This window comes from Rhipicephalus sanguineus, chromosome 10 (assembly GCF_013339695.2).
Source record: "Rhipicephalus sanguineus isolate Rsan-2018 chromosome 10, BIME_Rsan_1.4, whole genome shotgun sequence".
NCBI lineage: Eukaryota > Metazoa > Arthropoda > Arachnida > Ixodida > Ixodidae > Rhipicephalus > Rhipicephalus sanguineus.
The window spans coordinates 109,993,406-110,011,160 of NC_051185.1; the positions used below are offsets into that span (position 1 = coordinate 109,993,406).

The window sequence follows — 17,755 nt, forward strand, 5'->3', positions numbered from 1 at the left end:
TTATGATGCTTTTCCTCACGACTCCACTGTACTGCGCAAAAGTAACTTTAAGAAATGTTCGACACTTGATAGGCCAACGTCAGAAAGTCTCGGCTTTCCTTTTTCTTCCTCAGTCAACATGTGATTGCGGGTCCGCATGGTTTAGCAAGTTTGGTCATTTTGTAGGCAGGCATTCAGTTTTATGTGCGGCTGTTACTGACATAAAAAGGCGAATGTTCAGTTAGAAGCAACAGAAAGTTTGAATTATGTATCAGAGTTTGAATTATCGAGAGTACACTGTACAACCAAAGCTCGCGGACATATAGTTATGTCAAATTACACAGTATAATTGAGGCTCCTTTATGCTTCATTATGTGACATATGCTTTATTGCCAGTGGTAAATGGGTTCAAAGATCTACGATGCAAATGTACACAGCTTAACGCTATGCGGAATTACATGATGCAAACTAAACAAGACAGAAGTTAAGGTATGATAAGATAACTGCACAGTGCCGAATGAGGGCATCCAAAATGATCAGAAGAGATAAGTCCTGACCACTGAAGTTTGCTGGATGGCGCTTTGCTGCTGTCACGGCCGGGCGCGCGCCCGGCCACCGGAAGTTTGGGGGCTCGTCCCGGAAGTGGGTCGTCTGCTGCACTTCTCAGCCGCCGATTAGCGTTTATTTTGGCTTGTAGTTCACACCTCGTTGCATTTTTGAAGACGTAATTTTCTTCCAGACCACAAATACTATGCTACAGAAACATGCGACGCGAATATGAAGCAGAATTTAGCAGAGAAAAGGAAGGAAAACGTCCCTTGTTTCTTGGTTTTATTGCACAAGGTGCAGCTCGAATGGGATTCACGCCGGTGAGTGGACACTACGGCCAGTGTAAATATGCACGTGTTACAATAAATTAACAGTCGTAATATCACTTAGCCGACAAGCAACCAGCGCGCACGAAAATACGATAAGCGAGTTCGATATCATTGCGAAAGAAGCTGATCGCCACAGAAGTTTCGGTTATGGAGCTGCTGCATGCTGAGAATAAAAATAACCTGCAGTGACTGCGCTGTTTGCTCCTGTTATAACTTAAAAATAAACGAATACATTAGAATCCTTCGCAGTACTGTAAGCAAAAGTATGCAAATATATTCGTAACCAGGGCGTGGTGAGAGTGTTACCCAGGGTAAGATTTTCTGGATGATTAATAATTTCTGGGGTGTTACAAATCGAAATTACGACATAATAATGAATCATGCTTAGAGAAGGGCTCCGAATAAGTTCGACCACCTGATATTCACATGCACTGACATCGCACAGTACGCGGACCTCTGGCATTTCGCCTCCACTGAATGCGACCGCCGAGGACGGGATCGAACCCGCGCATTTCGGGTCGGCAGCCGAGCAACGTAGCTACAGTTTTGCTCTAGAGGAAACATTTATGGCTTGATGAACACATACATTCCCAGTTTTGAGGGACAATAGTCCAGTCTGCACATGGTGCCTATTAGAAACCGACATTTTTTACTTTGATTCTCCAAGTGGTTACAGCTTTTGTCGACAATTCTAGCCAATGCTGTACAGTTTACGGCACAACAAGCAGGCATTTTTGGCAAAATGCGAACGACACCGGCCCAAACGTTGCAGCAGCTACGCTTGCACGGCGGCCTTTGCCGAACTTCCGGGACGAGTGCTCTAACTTCCGGTGACTGTGCGCCTGAGAGCTCGAAGCGCCATCCAGCAAACCTCGTGGAGATCAGTGGTCCCGACTTTACAGGGGTACTGGCACAAAATTTTGGCCTCGCGTTTTTTTGCTGCAATGTGTTGCTGGGGGCCTGTTAGTCATAACACGGCACATCGTTTGCTGCAGCGTGCGACAAATAATTAATTACAGGCTCCTCATTACCGACCAGTGTCAGTTTCAGTTTCAAAAACGACAAGCCTCCAGGTGCAACTATCACCACTTAGCGAGTGCAGTGCTCGATCACGTCAGCACACAGAACTGTGATGCACTTCCGCACGGTTCGCGAGCAGCCGCTGAGAAGTAGGCTGCTGGAGCAAACCACTGACAGTGGAGCCAATGCGGCAAAAAAACATGGCGGCTATGACATCATCATCCCTTGTCGCAGCGTGGTCATGCGACGGAAGCAGGGGGTCCCCAGGGTCACCTTTGAGAGCGTCAATAAAGCGAGGATCATAGGCGTATCTACCGGGGGGGGGGGGGGCACTTTAGTCTCAGATTAGCCTGCTTCACAAGTTGCTTAACATATGGTAGCCTGCAGCGATCGCGGCGGCTTGTAACAAGGCAGTGGACTCAGCACATTGAGAAGCCCAGCTTTCAAGTTTGCCCTGTAGCTTGATCTACCTCACCAGGAAAATCATCAGCATCCACGGTTTTCTGGACTAAGAAGGCTGCCCACCTGCGAAGGATCGTGTCTGTTCCTAATAATGTTTATTCCTCTATCTACCTCTCTGTCAGCAACGATGAGTTCACAGAGAGTGGTATACGCGCGAAAACAGCTCAACGTCGTTATACTACAACTGAAAGTATCTGTTATACACATATGAATCCATCTCGCCCGCTGCTATAAGTAGCCGCTGCCAATGCGATTGGTGGGCACGCTTCTTGAATTACGTTCAGAACGAGACACTGTCTGGTTATTCAAAAAAAAATATCGTTATTGTTCAGCATAGTAATGCACTGCTTATTGTGCACACTTCATTTTAACCCCGCGAGTTTTCACAGACTTGTGGCGTCGCGTAACAAGGAGGCGATTTTATGACGCACCGAAATTTTTTGACGAATAGCGAAGAACCAATGTCGAACAATACGCTGTATTGAAAATAGTTTATTATTTTCTTACGTAGTCATGCGTAAGTGGTAATTACGCGGTGGATCACGTCCGCCTCATTTGTTGCGTCATGTTATGAGCAGGTGCTGTGAGCATGACCCAGAAAATTTCAACCAATCATTAACAGCTAACGACCTATATGGAAGGAACAATGCAAGGTAGTTTAACGTTATAATCGCCCACATTTTTTCAAAGAAAATTTGAGCTTACATAGCTTACGTAGGCTATTTACTCGGAGTAGCCGGAGGGGGGATGTAAAGAGCCACTTTACTGCTTTTCCGTTCACCCCCCTCCCAAGCTGGGAAAAGTAGGAGGGCAAGGAACGACACCTAGCATATAAATTCGCAGTCATTTACAATCCTATAGTATACAGAACCAGCCCAATGTAATTTCTATAAATATTAATCGACTGAACTTGGTCTTCTTCTTTAGAAAGGCTTTATATTAGAGGGCTCTAACGGTAAAGAAATTGACACTCGGCTTATTTTGAAGACTTTTGCGAAGTACCTTGCTTTGTCAGCCATATATATATATATATATATATATATATATATATATATATATATATATATATATATATATATATATATATATATATATATATATATATATCAGAGGCGTAGCCAGGGGGGGGCTTATGGGGCTTCAGCCCCCCCCCCCCGAAATTTTTCGTGCTCTCATACGCCACCGACCAGGGGCGTCACCCGGGGGGTGGGATTCATTGGGCTTCAGCCTTATTATTATTATTTATTTAATTATTTATCTTTCTCAGACCCTCAAAATGTTAGCAAAGGCAAGTTTGATATCGGGCTCCACACAGATGACTCAAAAGTGGATGATCAGACAAAACATCAACTGCTAACTTCTCCTTGAATTCCTCTGCCAGGCTACATGTTTATGTCTATGAACGATTTGAAGCAGAAACGAAGGTTTCAGGTGGCTTGGCAGGACAGGTACCGATGGCTTAGCTACTCAGCGCTTCAAAAGGGTGCGTTTTGCCGAGTGTGTGTCCTCTATAGCAGAAGTGAGGTTGGCAAGGGCCAACATGCGCGCACTGGGGCCCTCGTATCCAAGCCATTTGAAAAGTGGAAGCACGCCCTCGAAGTCTTCGGTGTACATGAAGCCACTAAATATATCACACTGACGCTCAGCTGGTAGCCGATAATTTTCTTCAAACCTTCTCAGGATGTGTGCCCAGTGTTGTTGATCAACTGGAACATGGCAGGCAAATTCAAATAAGAGAGAACCGAAGGAAGTTACAGCCTATTGTTGAGACAGTTCTCTTTTGCGGGTGGCAACATCTGGCTCTCCGTGGCCATGGAGACAGTGGTCCCTCGGATTCAAGCACAGCCTCCTCTACAAATGCAGGCAACTTCAGAGCGCTGCTTCGCATGCGAGCGCATTGTGGCGACACAGATGTAAAAAAAGCGTTTGGAAATATACTGCAGAAGAACGTGTTGTTGGGCGAGTTGGTGCTTGCTGAATGACATAATGCAGCGCTAAAAACACACACACCACAAAGTAAGGAACACAAACCGACGGGACAGCGCCTGTCCCGTCGGTTTGTGTTCTTTACTTTGTGGTGTGTGTGTTTTTAGCGCTGCATTATGTCATTCAGCGTTTGGAAAGTTGCCCAAATAATGCCTCGTATTTAAGTCCAGATGTACAAAACCAGATTATAGAAATATCTGCTGCAATCATCAAGGAAAGCCTAGTCGCAAAAGTAAACGCTGCGGGCTGCTTCTCAGTACTTGGTGATGAAACGACGAATATTGCTGGTATCGAGCAGCATACTGTTTGTGCAAGGTACCTTAATAAGGATGCGAACGAAATCGAAGAAGTGTTCTTAGGCTTTGTGCCAATTCACGACCAAAGTGACCGCAGGCCCTCACCGACACCATCATAAGGTTCCTTACAGACATTAGAATTAACATGCAGCATCTCCGTGGTCATGGCTACGATGGTGCAAGCTCGATGGTCTGCAAAACGAATGGTGTTCAAGCTGCTGTTCGGGAGAAATATCCAGCCGCACTCTACACTCACTGCGCCAGTCAGCTCTGTGTGCAGCATGCTCCATCACAGACATCCGAAACTGTTTTGGGACTCTAAAGGCGACGTCAGTCTTTTTTCGTAAATCTTCTAGCCGCTCACACGTTTTGCGAAAAATTATAAGTTTGAGCTGTCCTGAGTCTACAAGGCAGCGCCTCATGGGACTATACGAAACGCGCTGGGTCGAGAAGCACGATGCAGTGCTTTCATTTGTGAGCATCTTTGAGCCGTTGATCGCAGCACTAGAGGAGATTAAGTTTAACGGAAATGACGAAAGTCCAGTGCAGGCAAACAGTCTAATGTTGGCACTCTTTTCACCAGCGTTCCTTGTAAGCCTGCATGTGACGGAGCACGTGTTGGCAATGACTTTGCCACTGTCAAAGAAGCTGCATACGAGGAGTATCGACATGAGCGCTGCCACTGACGACATAGAAGCGGTACAGCAGACAATTGAAAATGACCGCAAGAACGCGAATGCTTCTTTCTCAAAAATATTTGCACAAGTGCAGGTATTGGCAGAAAAACTGAATGTGGAGATCACCAGCCGTAGAGCCGGTGTCCGGAAGCAAAACCTTGGGAACAATGCATTCGAAAGCGCGGAAGAATATTTTCGCAGAACCCTGTTCATTCCGGTCATGGACCACGTACTAGCGCAGTTAAACCAACGGTTCGAGAAGCACAGGGCCCTTCTAAAGGACTTTTCAGTAATTGTACCATCTGCAGTACCACCAATGCAAGATGATCAGGAGAAAGGAGCAGAAGATCTCCTGACCGTTTTTGCGCATGACGTCGAAACGAGGGCTGCTTTGGAAGAACTGCAACTATGGTGGACAAAGTGGGCGAACAAAGTGGGCGAACAAAGCAGCAAAGCAGCGCCCCAGTACAGGAACCGATGCCCTCTCTCACTGCGACAGCAGGTCCTATCCGAATGTGTACAAGCTACCCCAGATTCTAGTCACCCTTCCAGTGACCACTGCCAGCGCAGAGAGAACGTTTTCAAGCATGAGGTTACTTAAGAACTACTTACGCTCCGAGATGTCTGAGGAACGCATGGTTGGCCTGGCACTTTTGTACGCCCACAGAAACGTCGACATAGCGTGTCGGAAGTCATTGACCGCTTCGCTAAGCTTCCTCGCCGGGTCAATTTTGTCCTTTGATAGCGAGTAGGACAAAAATCAGCGCAAACGAAAGGAAAAGACACTGCTGTTCCAGAGTTCGGGTCAATGTCACCACCTTTTAAAGCAGTGAGGATTTTGTACCTTTTAGCAGTTAACACCGTGACCTAATATAACCATACGAATACGGGCATCAGGTGGACATTAACAGTCAATCGACACTTCACCTTGTTCACTGAGAGGTCGGCATACACGGCGTTACCAAACAAATTCATCTATTGGGAAGCCGTAATAGCGGTATTGTTTGTTACTTTCATTTGTCGTTTTTGTTCTTCATTGCTTTTTGAACTAGAAGCGACAACTCTCCTTTTATATTGAGTGCACAATAGTGGTTTGCACTTCTAAAAGAGTTTTGGAATAGTTTGTCAAGATGTACTTTTGGGCTAGTTGGTTCATAATCGCAGTAGAACAGCGCCGGCAAAAACAACAGACCAGACAAGGAGAAGGACACGTAACACAAGCGCCTTGTGTTACGTATCCTTCTCCTCGTCTGGTCTGTTGTTTTCGCCGGCACAGTTCTACTGCAATTGGAATAGTTTCTTTCGTTATTTCTGCGTTCTTCCTTTATAGTTCTGTCCACATGGTGCGTCCGAGACAGCAGCTTGGGCCAAGGACATATCAGTTTTTGTGGTTGTGCAGCATGTTCTTTTGCCTTATTGTGGGCATTATGTATATAGTGATCATTGCTTAGTTCCGTATATTGACTGCATATTTAAATGTACATTTGTGATGTTTTGTGTAAGCGTATACTGCGCACTGTTTTCGGTGACATGTTTTGCCCGTATTCGAGGTTTACTTTCCCATTTGAGTAAACAATCTGAGCATTTTGAGTAAACAATCTGCATTAAAATATTTGACCTCGTCATGGCCATTTTGTGGACTTCACTTTTCTTGTTATCAGGCGCTTCTTCGGTTGAAAACTGATGCAGTTCCAAAGTTTACGTGATATTTGCCGTACCTCTTACACAAAAAAAATTGAAAGAATTGAAGACAAGTATTCCTGGAAAGATTCTGCGGGCATGCCAACATAATACTTTTATGAAAAAACTCATTTCTTACTCGTTCTTGACAGTGCACAGCATTCAAAAAGTGATTTGCAGCATCTAATACAAATTGTCACTGGTAATACATGTTATTCATACAGGGTGTTTCTCCTAACTTGCGCCAAGTATACTTTTTAATTTCGCACACTCTAGAAGAAAGCTGGAAAAAAATTTAACAGGGCAGTTATCTTAGCACAGATGAAGCAATTCGAAGTTCCTTAACAAACGTTACAACTTTCCTAGTTAATATTTTTCGTTATATAGTTACTATTTTAAAGGTTAGTTAAGCAGTCTTGGTTAATTACCCAGCTTATCGGATTGGCAGTTATACTAGCATGGATAAAATATTCTGACGTTTCAGAACAGGTGCTACAACTTTTGCATTGAAGATTTTTCTCTAGAGTCAATATTTAAAAAGTTCATTAAGCAATCTTTGTTCATTGCTGAGCTTAGTGGATTGGAAAAAATAATCTGACGTGCTCTATATGGCTCAGAACAATACTACGACTATTGGAGACGCGTAGCGCCCATGCTTAATTTTTTAATACTTGGTGCTTTTTAGCTGAAACACCCTGTATACTTAGTCGTTCAAAAAATTCAAGGAGGAGGTCGCGCTGCAACGTCAGCCCCCCCCCCCCCCCCGAACAAAATTCCTGGCTACGCCACTGATATATATAAATATATGTACACACATGGCGGACAGAAGAGTGAGCGACGCCAGCGCCCCCACTCATGAACGAGTTGGTACGCCACTGGCGAGGATGTCGATCGATCACGCAAACTTCAAAATTCATTTAAAATACCTTCCAAGCTATATTCGCTGCTGATATTTTGCAGATGATATACACATGTTCACAGGAATCGATCCCGCAGGCTATCTCAGCCGCGAAATTTTGTGTCAGTGCCCCTTTAAAGTGAATCTATTATAAAAAAAGAGCGGAAAAGGAAAACCATCATTAAGTTGGTGCACATGTGCGCGCGCTTGTGCAGACGCTTGAAGACCACCAGGGTATGACATCGGATTTTTGCAATAGCTTAGGTTCACTATCTGGTAGATTCAGCAGGTTGGCTGACACGTCTCGCCTTTTTTCTTTATTAAGAAAGCTTGTACAATCTCCCACGTTAGCTTGCGATCATGTCTAAAAACAATAGAGGCGTCCAAAAGAACGGGCTCACACTCGCATTCAAGGCAAGGTAGTGCAAGATGAGAACTTAAAAATGAGCTCTGCGGCTAATGCTTAAATCTGATCCTTTCATATGTCCTCATCCTCCAGTACTGTGCAGTTATTTTATCACATCTTGCAAACTCGCCCAAGCTTCCTAAGGAAGAAGACGGAGATTTGAAGTGATGAGAAGTTGTGGAACAATGTATGTCTCGACAAAGCGACATGCCGAAACGAAGATGACTTTTCATGACACGACGCAAACTATAATATCTTTGCTTTGTGCAGGACACACTATAATTTGTGCAAGCAGCGAGAGAAGTCTCTGTAGCCTTCGTACAATGAGACTACTAAGCATGAAACAGAGTACGTGATCTCACCTTCCAATCCTCACGAGCTAAACCGGGAGGTGGGACGGCTGGCAGTGTTTGCTGGGCGCGCCCTTCTGTGTTGACATAGGTAGCCTGCTTTTCGGTGTAGGCTGCACCGGGTAGCACTGCATCTGCCAGCTCGGCTCCTCGGTCACCGTGGTGACCCTGGACCAGAGACACCAGACAAATTTCGGTCAACAAGTTAATAGCTCTGCCAAAACACAACTGAGCAACTTGCCCAAAAGTACATACAAGAGGGACATTTCTGTTGTATCAATAATAATTTAGAAGTACACGTTGCTGGGCCAGTCCGTTCATGTTCAAGCACAAGCCACAAAAGTATAGCTGTTTTTGTGCAAGGAAATAATGAGGGAAGGAGTCAAGGGGAGCGCAAACTTTCGACTATTTATTCAAGAAATAGTGCAACGAAATATATAGGCACAGACATGCGCAGCAAGCTAAGCACACATCGAGCGCATACCACCCTAATCACAACCTGTGATCTATGAACTTGCTCACTGCCTGTGAGAGAGCCAATGATGATACATATGGAACCTCGTGCTTTTATATGAAATGCCTCAAACAATTCTCGAGCTGCGGTGGCCCCCCTTCTACCCAGAATCTGAATCTTATTCAGGCACGGCTCACACTTATGTGAATTGCAGTGGGTCACTCCCCGTGACCCCTTCCCTCATTATTTACTTGCGCAAAAACAGGTATACTTATGTGGCTCATAACTTCCAGGGTTTTACATGCCAAAGCCATCAAATGGTTATGAGGCATGAGATATGATTATGGGGATGTTCTATCAACAAACGTAATCCAAGCATCCACACACACAAAAAAAGAAAACAAGTTGCCATTGTTGCTCGCTGGAAACAGCGCATGAAATAGAATGTGCAGCTCCTCGGTATGACCTCTCAGGCCGGGCAGAGGTTTTGGCTGTCGGCAGTTCACTAGCAAATCTCGGAGGCGTTGCGCTGGGTCTTAAGTCATGCCTGCGAGCCACTAGGTGCATACATTGTCCGCACAGGTGCGCTTTATATGCTGATCATAAGAGATTTAGACAACCGCCATCCCAGCAGCTTCGTCAAGACTACTTCACCGACAGAGCTCTTTTAGTCGAAGTATTAACGAAGGGGAATTTTTTCCGAGGGGCTCGTTTATATGTTAAACACAACCAAATGAATCGAACAGACAATTCGGCCAGGGAAAGCATAGAAGACCTCAATTGTTGAGGTCTTCTATGCTTTGAACGAGTCGACAGGCGGTTAGACGATAACCTGTTTGTTCTCACTCAGTGTATAGAAATATCTAAAATAGAAAATAGGCCCTTGTACATGGCTTTTATAGACATCACTGGGGCGTACGACAACGTTAATCAGGAAATTTTGTGGGATATATTGAAAGGAATGGGCATAGGCGACGACTGTATACAGCTTTTGAGGGAGATATACCGAGAAAATACAGTTTGCATAGAATGGGAAAGAATGAGTAGCAAAGAGAACGTTGAGATTAGCAAGGTGCTGAGACAGGGATGTCCTTTGTCCCCGCTGTTATTCATGCTGTACATGGTGAATATGGAAAAAGCGCTAGAAGGTAGCAACTTTGGCTTTAATCTGTCACACAAACAGGGCGGCGTGATGATTGAGCAGAAGCTTCCAGGATTATTTTATGCTGACGATATTGTCTTATTTGCTGACAGTCGAGAGGATATACAGCAGCTGGCGGATATATGCGGAAGGGAAGGGGAAGCTCTAGGACTAGGATTTAGTGTAACAAAATGTGGATTGATGGTATTCAATGACCCTTGTGATCAGGCGGTGTCAATACAGGGCCAAGAAATACCGAGGGTGAGCGAATACAAGTACCTCGGAGTATGGATAAATGAGGGTGACAGGTACATGGAGGTACAGGAAAGGGCCTCAGCAGCAAAAGGAAAGAGGAATGCTGCAATAATGAAGCACAGAGCATTGTGGGGATACAATAGGTACGAGGTGCTTCGAGGTCTGTGGAAAGGTGTAATGGTTCCGGGGCTTACTTTTGGGAACTCAGTGGTGTGCATGAGGGCAGAGGTGCAATCGGGAATGGATATAAATCAAAGGACTGTGGGACGCCTCGCGTTGGGTGCTCACGGGAAGACGACAAATGAGGCTGTAAAGGGCGATATGGGATGGGCAGGTCTTGAGGCGAGGGAGGCTCAGAGCAAAATAAGGTTCAAAGAAAGGCTAAGGAATATGAAGGAGAGTAGATGGGCAGAGAAGGTTTTCAGGTATTTGTATAGAAAAAGCGTTGACACGCAGTGGAGAAAAAGAACTAGGAGGCTCACCAGTAAATATACGGCTGGCAGTGCGGGCGATATGGCAACAAGGAGCATTAAGCGGAAGGTCAGAGAGGCGGAGAGGGCTTATTGGATGACAGCGATGGAAAAGAAGCCGGCTCTGAGTAACTACTGTGGGAGAGCACGCGCGCCCATTTCCTTTCCTTAAGGCAGGCGCGATCGGGAACTGACAGCGGGAGCGAAGGAACCACTAGGAGAGGAGCACAGTCGCCCTTTCCGGACAACCCCTTCTTTCCCGCTACTCCTCGCGCTAATCCTCGCATCCCGGCTCGCGGGAAAGGGAACTCGCCCTGCGAGGGAATCAACCCTCGCGGTGGGGAGGGACACGGGAGGTGAATAAAACAACCGGGCAGACAAGCAGACGGTCTCTCGTGCCCTGCTGACCTACGAAGGAACATCTCACCGCCCCGAGACCCGCGAGCCGATCATCGACCGAAGGTGTAAGCGTTACCCTTTTGTTTTCTACGAGAGCGGACTATCCCTCTACGCGACATTTACGCGTTATTGCTAACGTAGCAATAAAGTGTTGTTTGTTGTTCTAGCCTGTTGCCTTATTCGCCCGAACCCGTCGTAGCTGCGATGACGCGCGCTACGGGAAGGGGACGTTGACACGGTACGACTATTTGCGGCTTGGACCGGAGCTAGGCTTCTGCATCAGCCGTACATAGAGCGGACCCCCTCACTACCGAAAAGGAAAAAACGAAATAAGGAGGGAAAGGTTTTATGATAATTCAAGGGGAAGCGCTTTACTGTTTGAAGCAAGGTCGGGCTGCCTTAGAACGCGTAGTTATAAAGCGAGATTCAGTAACGAAGAAGAACAATGTACATGCTGCGGGGGAACTAAGGAAACGATGGAACATGTACTGATTGAATGTGGCGATATTCAGCCAGGTATACGTGTGGGCACGAGTCTACATGAAGCCTTGGGTTTTAGGGACAACAATGGAAAGCTGAACACGTCCGCGATAGAAATAAGTAAGAGACGGTTAGAGTATTGGTGGCAGAAAAGTAGAGATAAAGTACAAAAATAAATAATTGGGGAAAAAAAAGGTCATTCTGCCTTAAGAGGCAGAGAGATGGACCGTGAATTTATATTTTTTGGTATAATAACATAGATTTAATCAATGTAGATAAGGCATTAGGACAACATGAAACAAGGAAGTTTTTTTTCTTTCTTTTTTTTCTCCTTCGAGCCTGGTGGCAGACATGTCACCGCCCCGTTATAAAGGGGACACTCATAGCATCCATCCATCCATCCATCCATCCATCCGTGTATTTCCGGTTCCTGCAGCCGTCAGAGGGCGAATGCGAAGGGTTTTCGATAGGGCACCCTAGTTTTCGAAACCAGCAACAACCCCGAGCTTGCGGCGACCGAATTGCCCCTTCAAAACGATATAAAGTTTTACAAAACAAACAGGCTAAATCAGACTAGAATAAATTACAGGACACTGAAAGTATAGTAATGAATATATGGGCTACACATTAGTATTGGGCCCCACCACGGTGGTCTAGTGGTTATGGCGCTCGACTGCTGACTCGAAAGTCGTGGGATCGAATCCCGGCCGCGGCGGCTGCATTTTCGATGGAGGCGAAAATGTTTGAGGCCCGTGTACTTAGATTTAGGTGCACGTTAAAGAACCCCAGGTGGTCGAAATTTCCGGAGCCCTCCCCTACGGCGTCTCTCATAATCATATAGTGGTTTTGGGACGTTAAACCCCAGATATTATTATATTACATTAGTATTAGATGAAAGAATTTTTTTTATCCCACTGCGTCGTCAGTGGGGTGCAAAAGGCACGAGACTAAAAAGCCACCTAAACATCGCCCAATGTTAGCGGTGTAAGCATGTTTCATGTTGGCTACCTTGTGCTGCCGAGCAAAACTAGCGCCTTGGTGTACCCAGAAATTCCCTAGTCAAGTTGACGAGAGCAACGAGGGCCAAGTTGAAACTTGAAGTTAGAGGCACTTGATGGCGTGTCTGCTTTAAAGATTTTGTGTATCTGTGTCATGCTTTGTTGTGTTACCTCGCGAGTGTTCGCTTAGAAGTGACTGAGTGACTACCAGCAGCCTCAATTACGACGTCATCGACTCTGCTGTCAACTCAGTGCGCTCCAGAATGAGGGATTTGCCTTGTTAAGCTTCACCGCTGCACAGTGGCGTTATGCGAAGAAAACTAAACGTCACGCTGTGAAGCTCTAGCCCTTCGTGGCCGAGAAGGGTTCGCTGCCGCAAAGTGGTTGATAAAACATTTACGCGTTCGAAGCAACCTAAAGGAATCAGTCATCTCATGAGACTGTCCGAGACGTGTGAATATTAAAGCTTACAGGCGTATTTTTGGTTTGTTATATCGAATTATTTCGCGATCCCCTTCGAATCCGATGAGTCCGACGGTCGTCAAGTGAGGTGAAACTTGAGGCACTCGAGAGCGTACGTTGCGTTAAAATGTCTGTGTATGCCCTGCTTTATGTTACCTCGCGAGTGTTCGCTTGAATTTATACAGATTGTTAAGACTATCAGCAGCGCTAAGAAATCCATCATCTGCGCATTTATTTGACCTGAAATGTAGCAGCTGGCGTTTGAAGTAGACATCCTTAGCGGCGCCTCGTCGCAGTTGTGCAGCAAGTTCACTATGCGATATAACGCTTCAGGCCACCTGATTCATTGGTATCTTGTAATAATCTCTGTTGGCATAATTAAGTTTCTCCATGACACTATTCCAAGCTATTTCAAGAAGTGGCTTGGTCTGTTCTCTAATGTAGAGGTTTGCTGCTAATTCGTTTGCGTGGCAGGTAGAAGAATTGAAGAAACTTTAATTTGCTATGCACTTGCGCATTTATTAGACGTGGGGTGCTCGTACGGTGACTGGAGACTGCGTGGGCGCCTTTTTTGTAATTAAAGAAGACAAAGCATCAGGTAACGTATGTGGCAGTTACGATTTCCCTGCTAGTGGGCTTCGCTGCACAACGAATCGTCGATGCACAGTACATGCTTTGCGGCATAACACAGCTGCAATGCCATAAAGCTGGCTATAGTGAATCTGTCATCTTGTAGCACGTATATATAATGTAAATATACAGTGCATTGAATTCAAGGGGCAGTGCAAGCATGGCGTAAACAAGCAGGGTACGAGTCAAAATACGGGCGGCGTGAGCAGCACAAATTTCTTTGCGCTCCACAATGAAGGATTTGCTTTTTAAGTTTTACCGCTACACAGGGGTGTAATGCGACGAAAACTAAATGCCACGCTGTGAAGCTTACTACCTGTGGCTGCAATTAGTTGCCGGAAAGATGTATCGCCAGGTTGCTTTCAGTGGCGCAAAGTATTGTCTGGTCCGATACGTATACGTTTCACACGAGCAGGTTGATGAAAAATAAGTAATGGGACACGGCTTCACAGCAGCTTTAGAACGACCAATTGTCTCGAGGGACAGTCTGAGAAGCATCAATATATTTATTGATATGTACTGAGTATGTGCAGCACAATGAGACGAAGACAGGAGAAGACACATAAACGACATAGACTGACTATCAGCAATCTGAACCTGAGGAAGAAAGTGATCGGTAAAGGCAACCAAACATGAAATTTCTGTTATCGATGTTCAAAAAGTTAGATTACATAAAATTCCAACCAAACTGATTCACAGTTTTGAATATTTAACGTGAGGTCGTGTCTCTGTTTGAGTGGGTTACCCGACAAGATACAGACAGCTGCTCCACTATGGTCCGTGCGAGAAAATGCAACAGGACACTCCGGTACTGGTAAAGTAATCAAATTGTAGCTGCCGACAAAGCATTTTGCAAGATCCGGGCAGCCGCGCTGTAACGAACTACTGTGCTAAGTGACACGTGCCGCGCGGGAGCGATTAAAAGGCCACCAAAACATGCCCGCGTTGCCAGACCACTTTTTGGCGCTGTCCCTAGGAAATTCCAAGCGAGATGTACCTAGCGTAGTCCCGTGGCTCTACGTTCGTGCGAGACGTTGATCATGCGATTTAACTATGAAAATGCAGGTGGCTTGATTTAAGGGATGCACGAATAAAGGTGCATACTTGCTGCTTTCTTTGGGAAGGGCCACTTTTTGACTAAGGGGCACGCAGTTCGCAAGGAGGGGGAATCAGTTTTGTTTCAGCTCAATGAGATCAATTATGCACTCTGCGAGTGCAGGCATAGCCGCACAGTGCAATTAGGTTTCATTTTTGTGTTAACCTTGCTGGCGTATCAAGCGCATTAGTTTACAAAGCTGGTTCTTTTTGGACGAAGAAGTTTGAGACATGATTGGAACAGCTAGCATGCTATATATTCATATGAGCTGCTGTTTGGGCCTCGTTTTGAGGTTCCAGAAAAGCCAGCTTTTCCCAAAAGGTACCTTGGAAAAACGTTTAGCTCCAGTATTCCGTGATAGTCACCGAATAATCAATATTATTGCTTGCTTTAAACAAATGCTTGTGGCAATCAAGCCACCACGCGAACGAGCGTCACGCCCAAGCCAGCCTCCCTACTTGGAGCACAGCATGTGTGTACTAGGAGGCGAAGCGATGCAGATTGCTTATTTTCTCATTAGATCAGCGGAGTTCCCGGTGCCTACCGAACACATCGTGGTGATGGATCTAGGCCATCCTCAACCGATATATGTCGCATATGCATGCATGGCTCCCATAGCATATGCATGCATGGCTCCCATGGCATATGCGTGTGGTATCAAGCAGATATATGAAACACCATTGTGAATAACCTTTTATTTTTTATACGGACTTATATGAACTCTGCCTAGCTGTTCTTTATGAAAGTTTTTTTATTGCTGTGCTTTTCACATATCCTATCATCAGTGAAAAGGAGTAGCTGGTGCTATACAGAAGCACCAACATCTCCTAAATTTCATAAAATAAAAAAAGTATTTGTTTACACCAGGAAAATCAATGCTCCTCACCACATAATGCTTCGCTGAACCGACCAATATATTACGAATGCACACTGTCGGCTAAGTGTATAAAGAGCAAAACTCGCGTACATTGGAATCAAAGGGCATCGCTAAATAGTTCGATGCACCCGTAATTAAAAATGCATAAAATGCCTGTCTGAAGCTTAAATATTCATTCTAGAAGGATCCGTTGATGGGCTAGTTGGTACATGTCTTGATATATACTGAGTATGTGCAGCGCAATGAAACGAAGACAAGAGAAGACACATAAACGACATAGCCAGTCTATGTCGTTTATGTTTCTTCTCTTGTCTTCGTTTCACTGTGCTGCACATACTCAGTATATATCAATAAATATTCATGCGTCTCGGACTATCACCAATTGTTCGTTCTAAACCTGCTATGAAGCCGTTAAGTTTTCCTATTACTTATTTTTCGTCAACCTGCTCGTGTGAAACGTGTCGGACCAGAGGACACTTTTGCTCTTTTGCGCCACTGAAGCAACCTGGCGATACTCTTTCCGGCAACTAATTGCAGCCACAGGTAGCAAGCTTCACAGCGTGGCATTTAGTTTTCGTCGCATCACACCCCTGTGAAGCGGTAAAACTTACAAAGCAATTCCTTCATTGTGGAGAGCAAAAAATCTGTGCTGCGCACGCCGCCCATATTTAGACTCGTACCCTGCTTGTTTACGCCATGCTTGCACTGCCCCTTGGATTCAATGCGCCATATATTTACATTATATATACGTGCTACAATATGACAGATTCACTATAGTCAGCTTTATGGCATTGCAGCTGTGTTATGCCACAAAGCATGTACTGTACATTACAGTATCGACGATTCGTTGTGCAGCGAAGCCCACCAGCAGGGGAAATCGTAACTGCCACATACGTTATCTGATTCTTTGTCTTCTTTAATTACAAAATAGGTGCCCACGCAATCTCCAGTCACCGTACGAGCACCAAAACATCTAATAATTGAGCAAGTGCATAGCAAAGGTTTCTTCAATTCTTCTACCTGCCACGCAAATGAATCAAAAGCAACCCTCTTCATTAGAGAACAGACCAAGCCACTTCTTGGAATAGTGTCATGGAGAAACTTAATTATACCTAAAGAGATTATTACAAGATACCAAGGCGACCTGAAGCATCATCGCATAGTGAACCTGCTGCACAACTGCGACGAGCCGCTACGGATGTCTTCAAACGCCAGCTGCTACATTTCAGGTCAAATAATAAATGCGCAGATGATGGATTTCTTAGCGCTTCTGATAGTCTTAACAATCTGTATCAATTCAAGCGAACACTCGCGAGGTAACATAAAGCAGGACATACACAGAAATTTTAACGCAACGCACGTTCTCGAGTGCCTCAAGTTTCACCTCACTTGGCGACTTCCCTAGGGAATTTCTGGGTACACAGAGACGCTAGTTTTGCTTGGTGGCACAGGGTGGCCACCATGAAATGTGCTTTCACGGCTAACATTGGGCGATGTTTTGGTGGCTTTTTAGTCTCGTGCGTGCCGCGCGGCCGCTCCGCCGCGCGGGAGAGGTTCTTTGCAGTACGTTCCACATGGGTCTCCTTTGCGCATGCGTGGCCACGCCTGGCAACCATGGGCAGCGCGCGCTGGCACCTAAAGTCCCTAGATTTTTCCCTGTTCTTTCGACTTTACTGGCACCCGCCTCACGCAAACGCCTGGCCTTGGCAAATATGGGCAGCGCGCGCTAGCAGACGCCGCACGCCGACGGTTATGAGGACCCAACTAAAAATGTCGCTCTACAACAGCCGAAATCAAGCTTAGCAGAATAGGAAAAAGGGACGAAGGCTCCCACGCGGGCACATTTGAAAGAAGTATTGGG

General features: G+C 45.5%; 1 protein-coding gene across 1 annotated transcript in view; it reads right to left on the reverse strand.

Moving 5' to 3' along the window:
* Positions 1-8,648: 8,648 nt before the first annotated feature.
* Positions 8,649-17,755, reverse strand: part of LOC119406652 (protein TFG) — a 117,934-nt gene continuing 108,827 nt past the window's right edge. Inside the window, exon 6 of the mRNA XM_037673384.2 lies at positions 8,649-8,800. Coding sequence (XP_037529312.2) covers positions 8,787-8,800 — 14 coding nt within the window. The 3' untranslated portion in view covers positions 8,649-8,786. The remainder of the gene's footprint in view (positions 8,801-17,755) is intronic.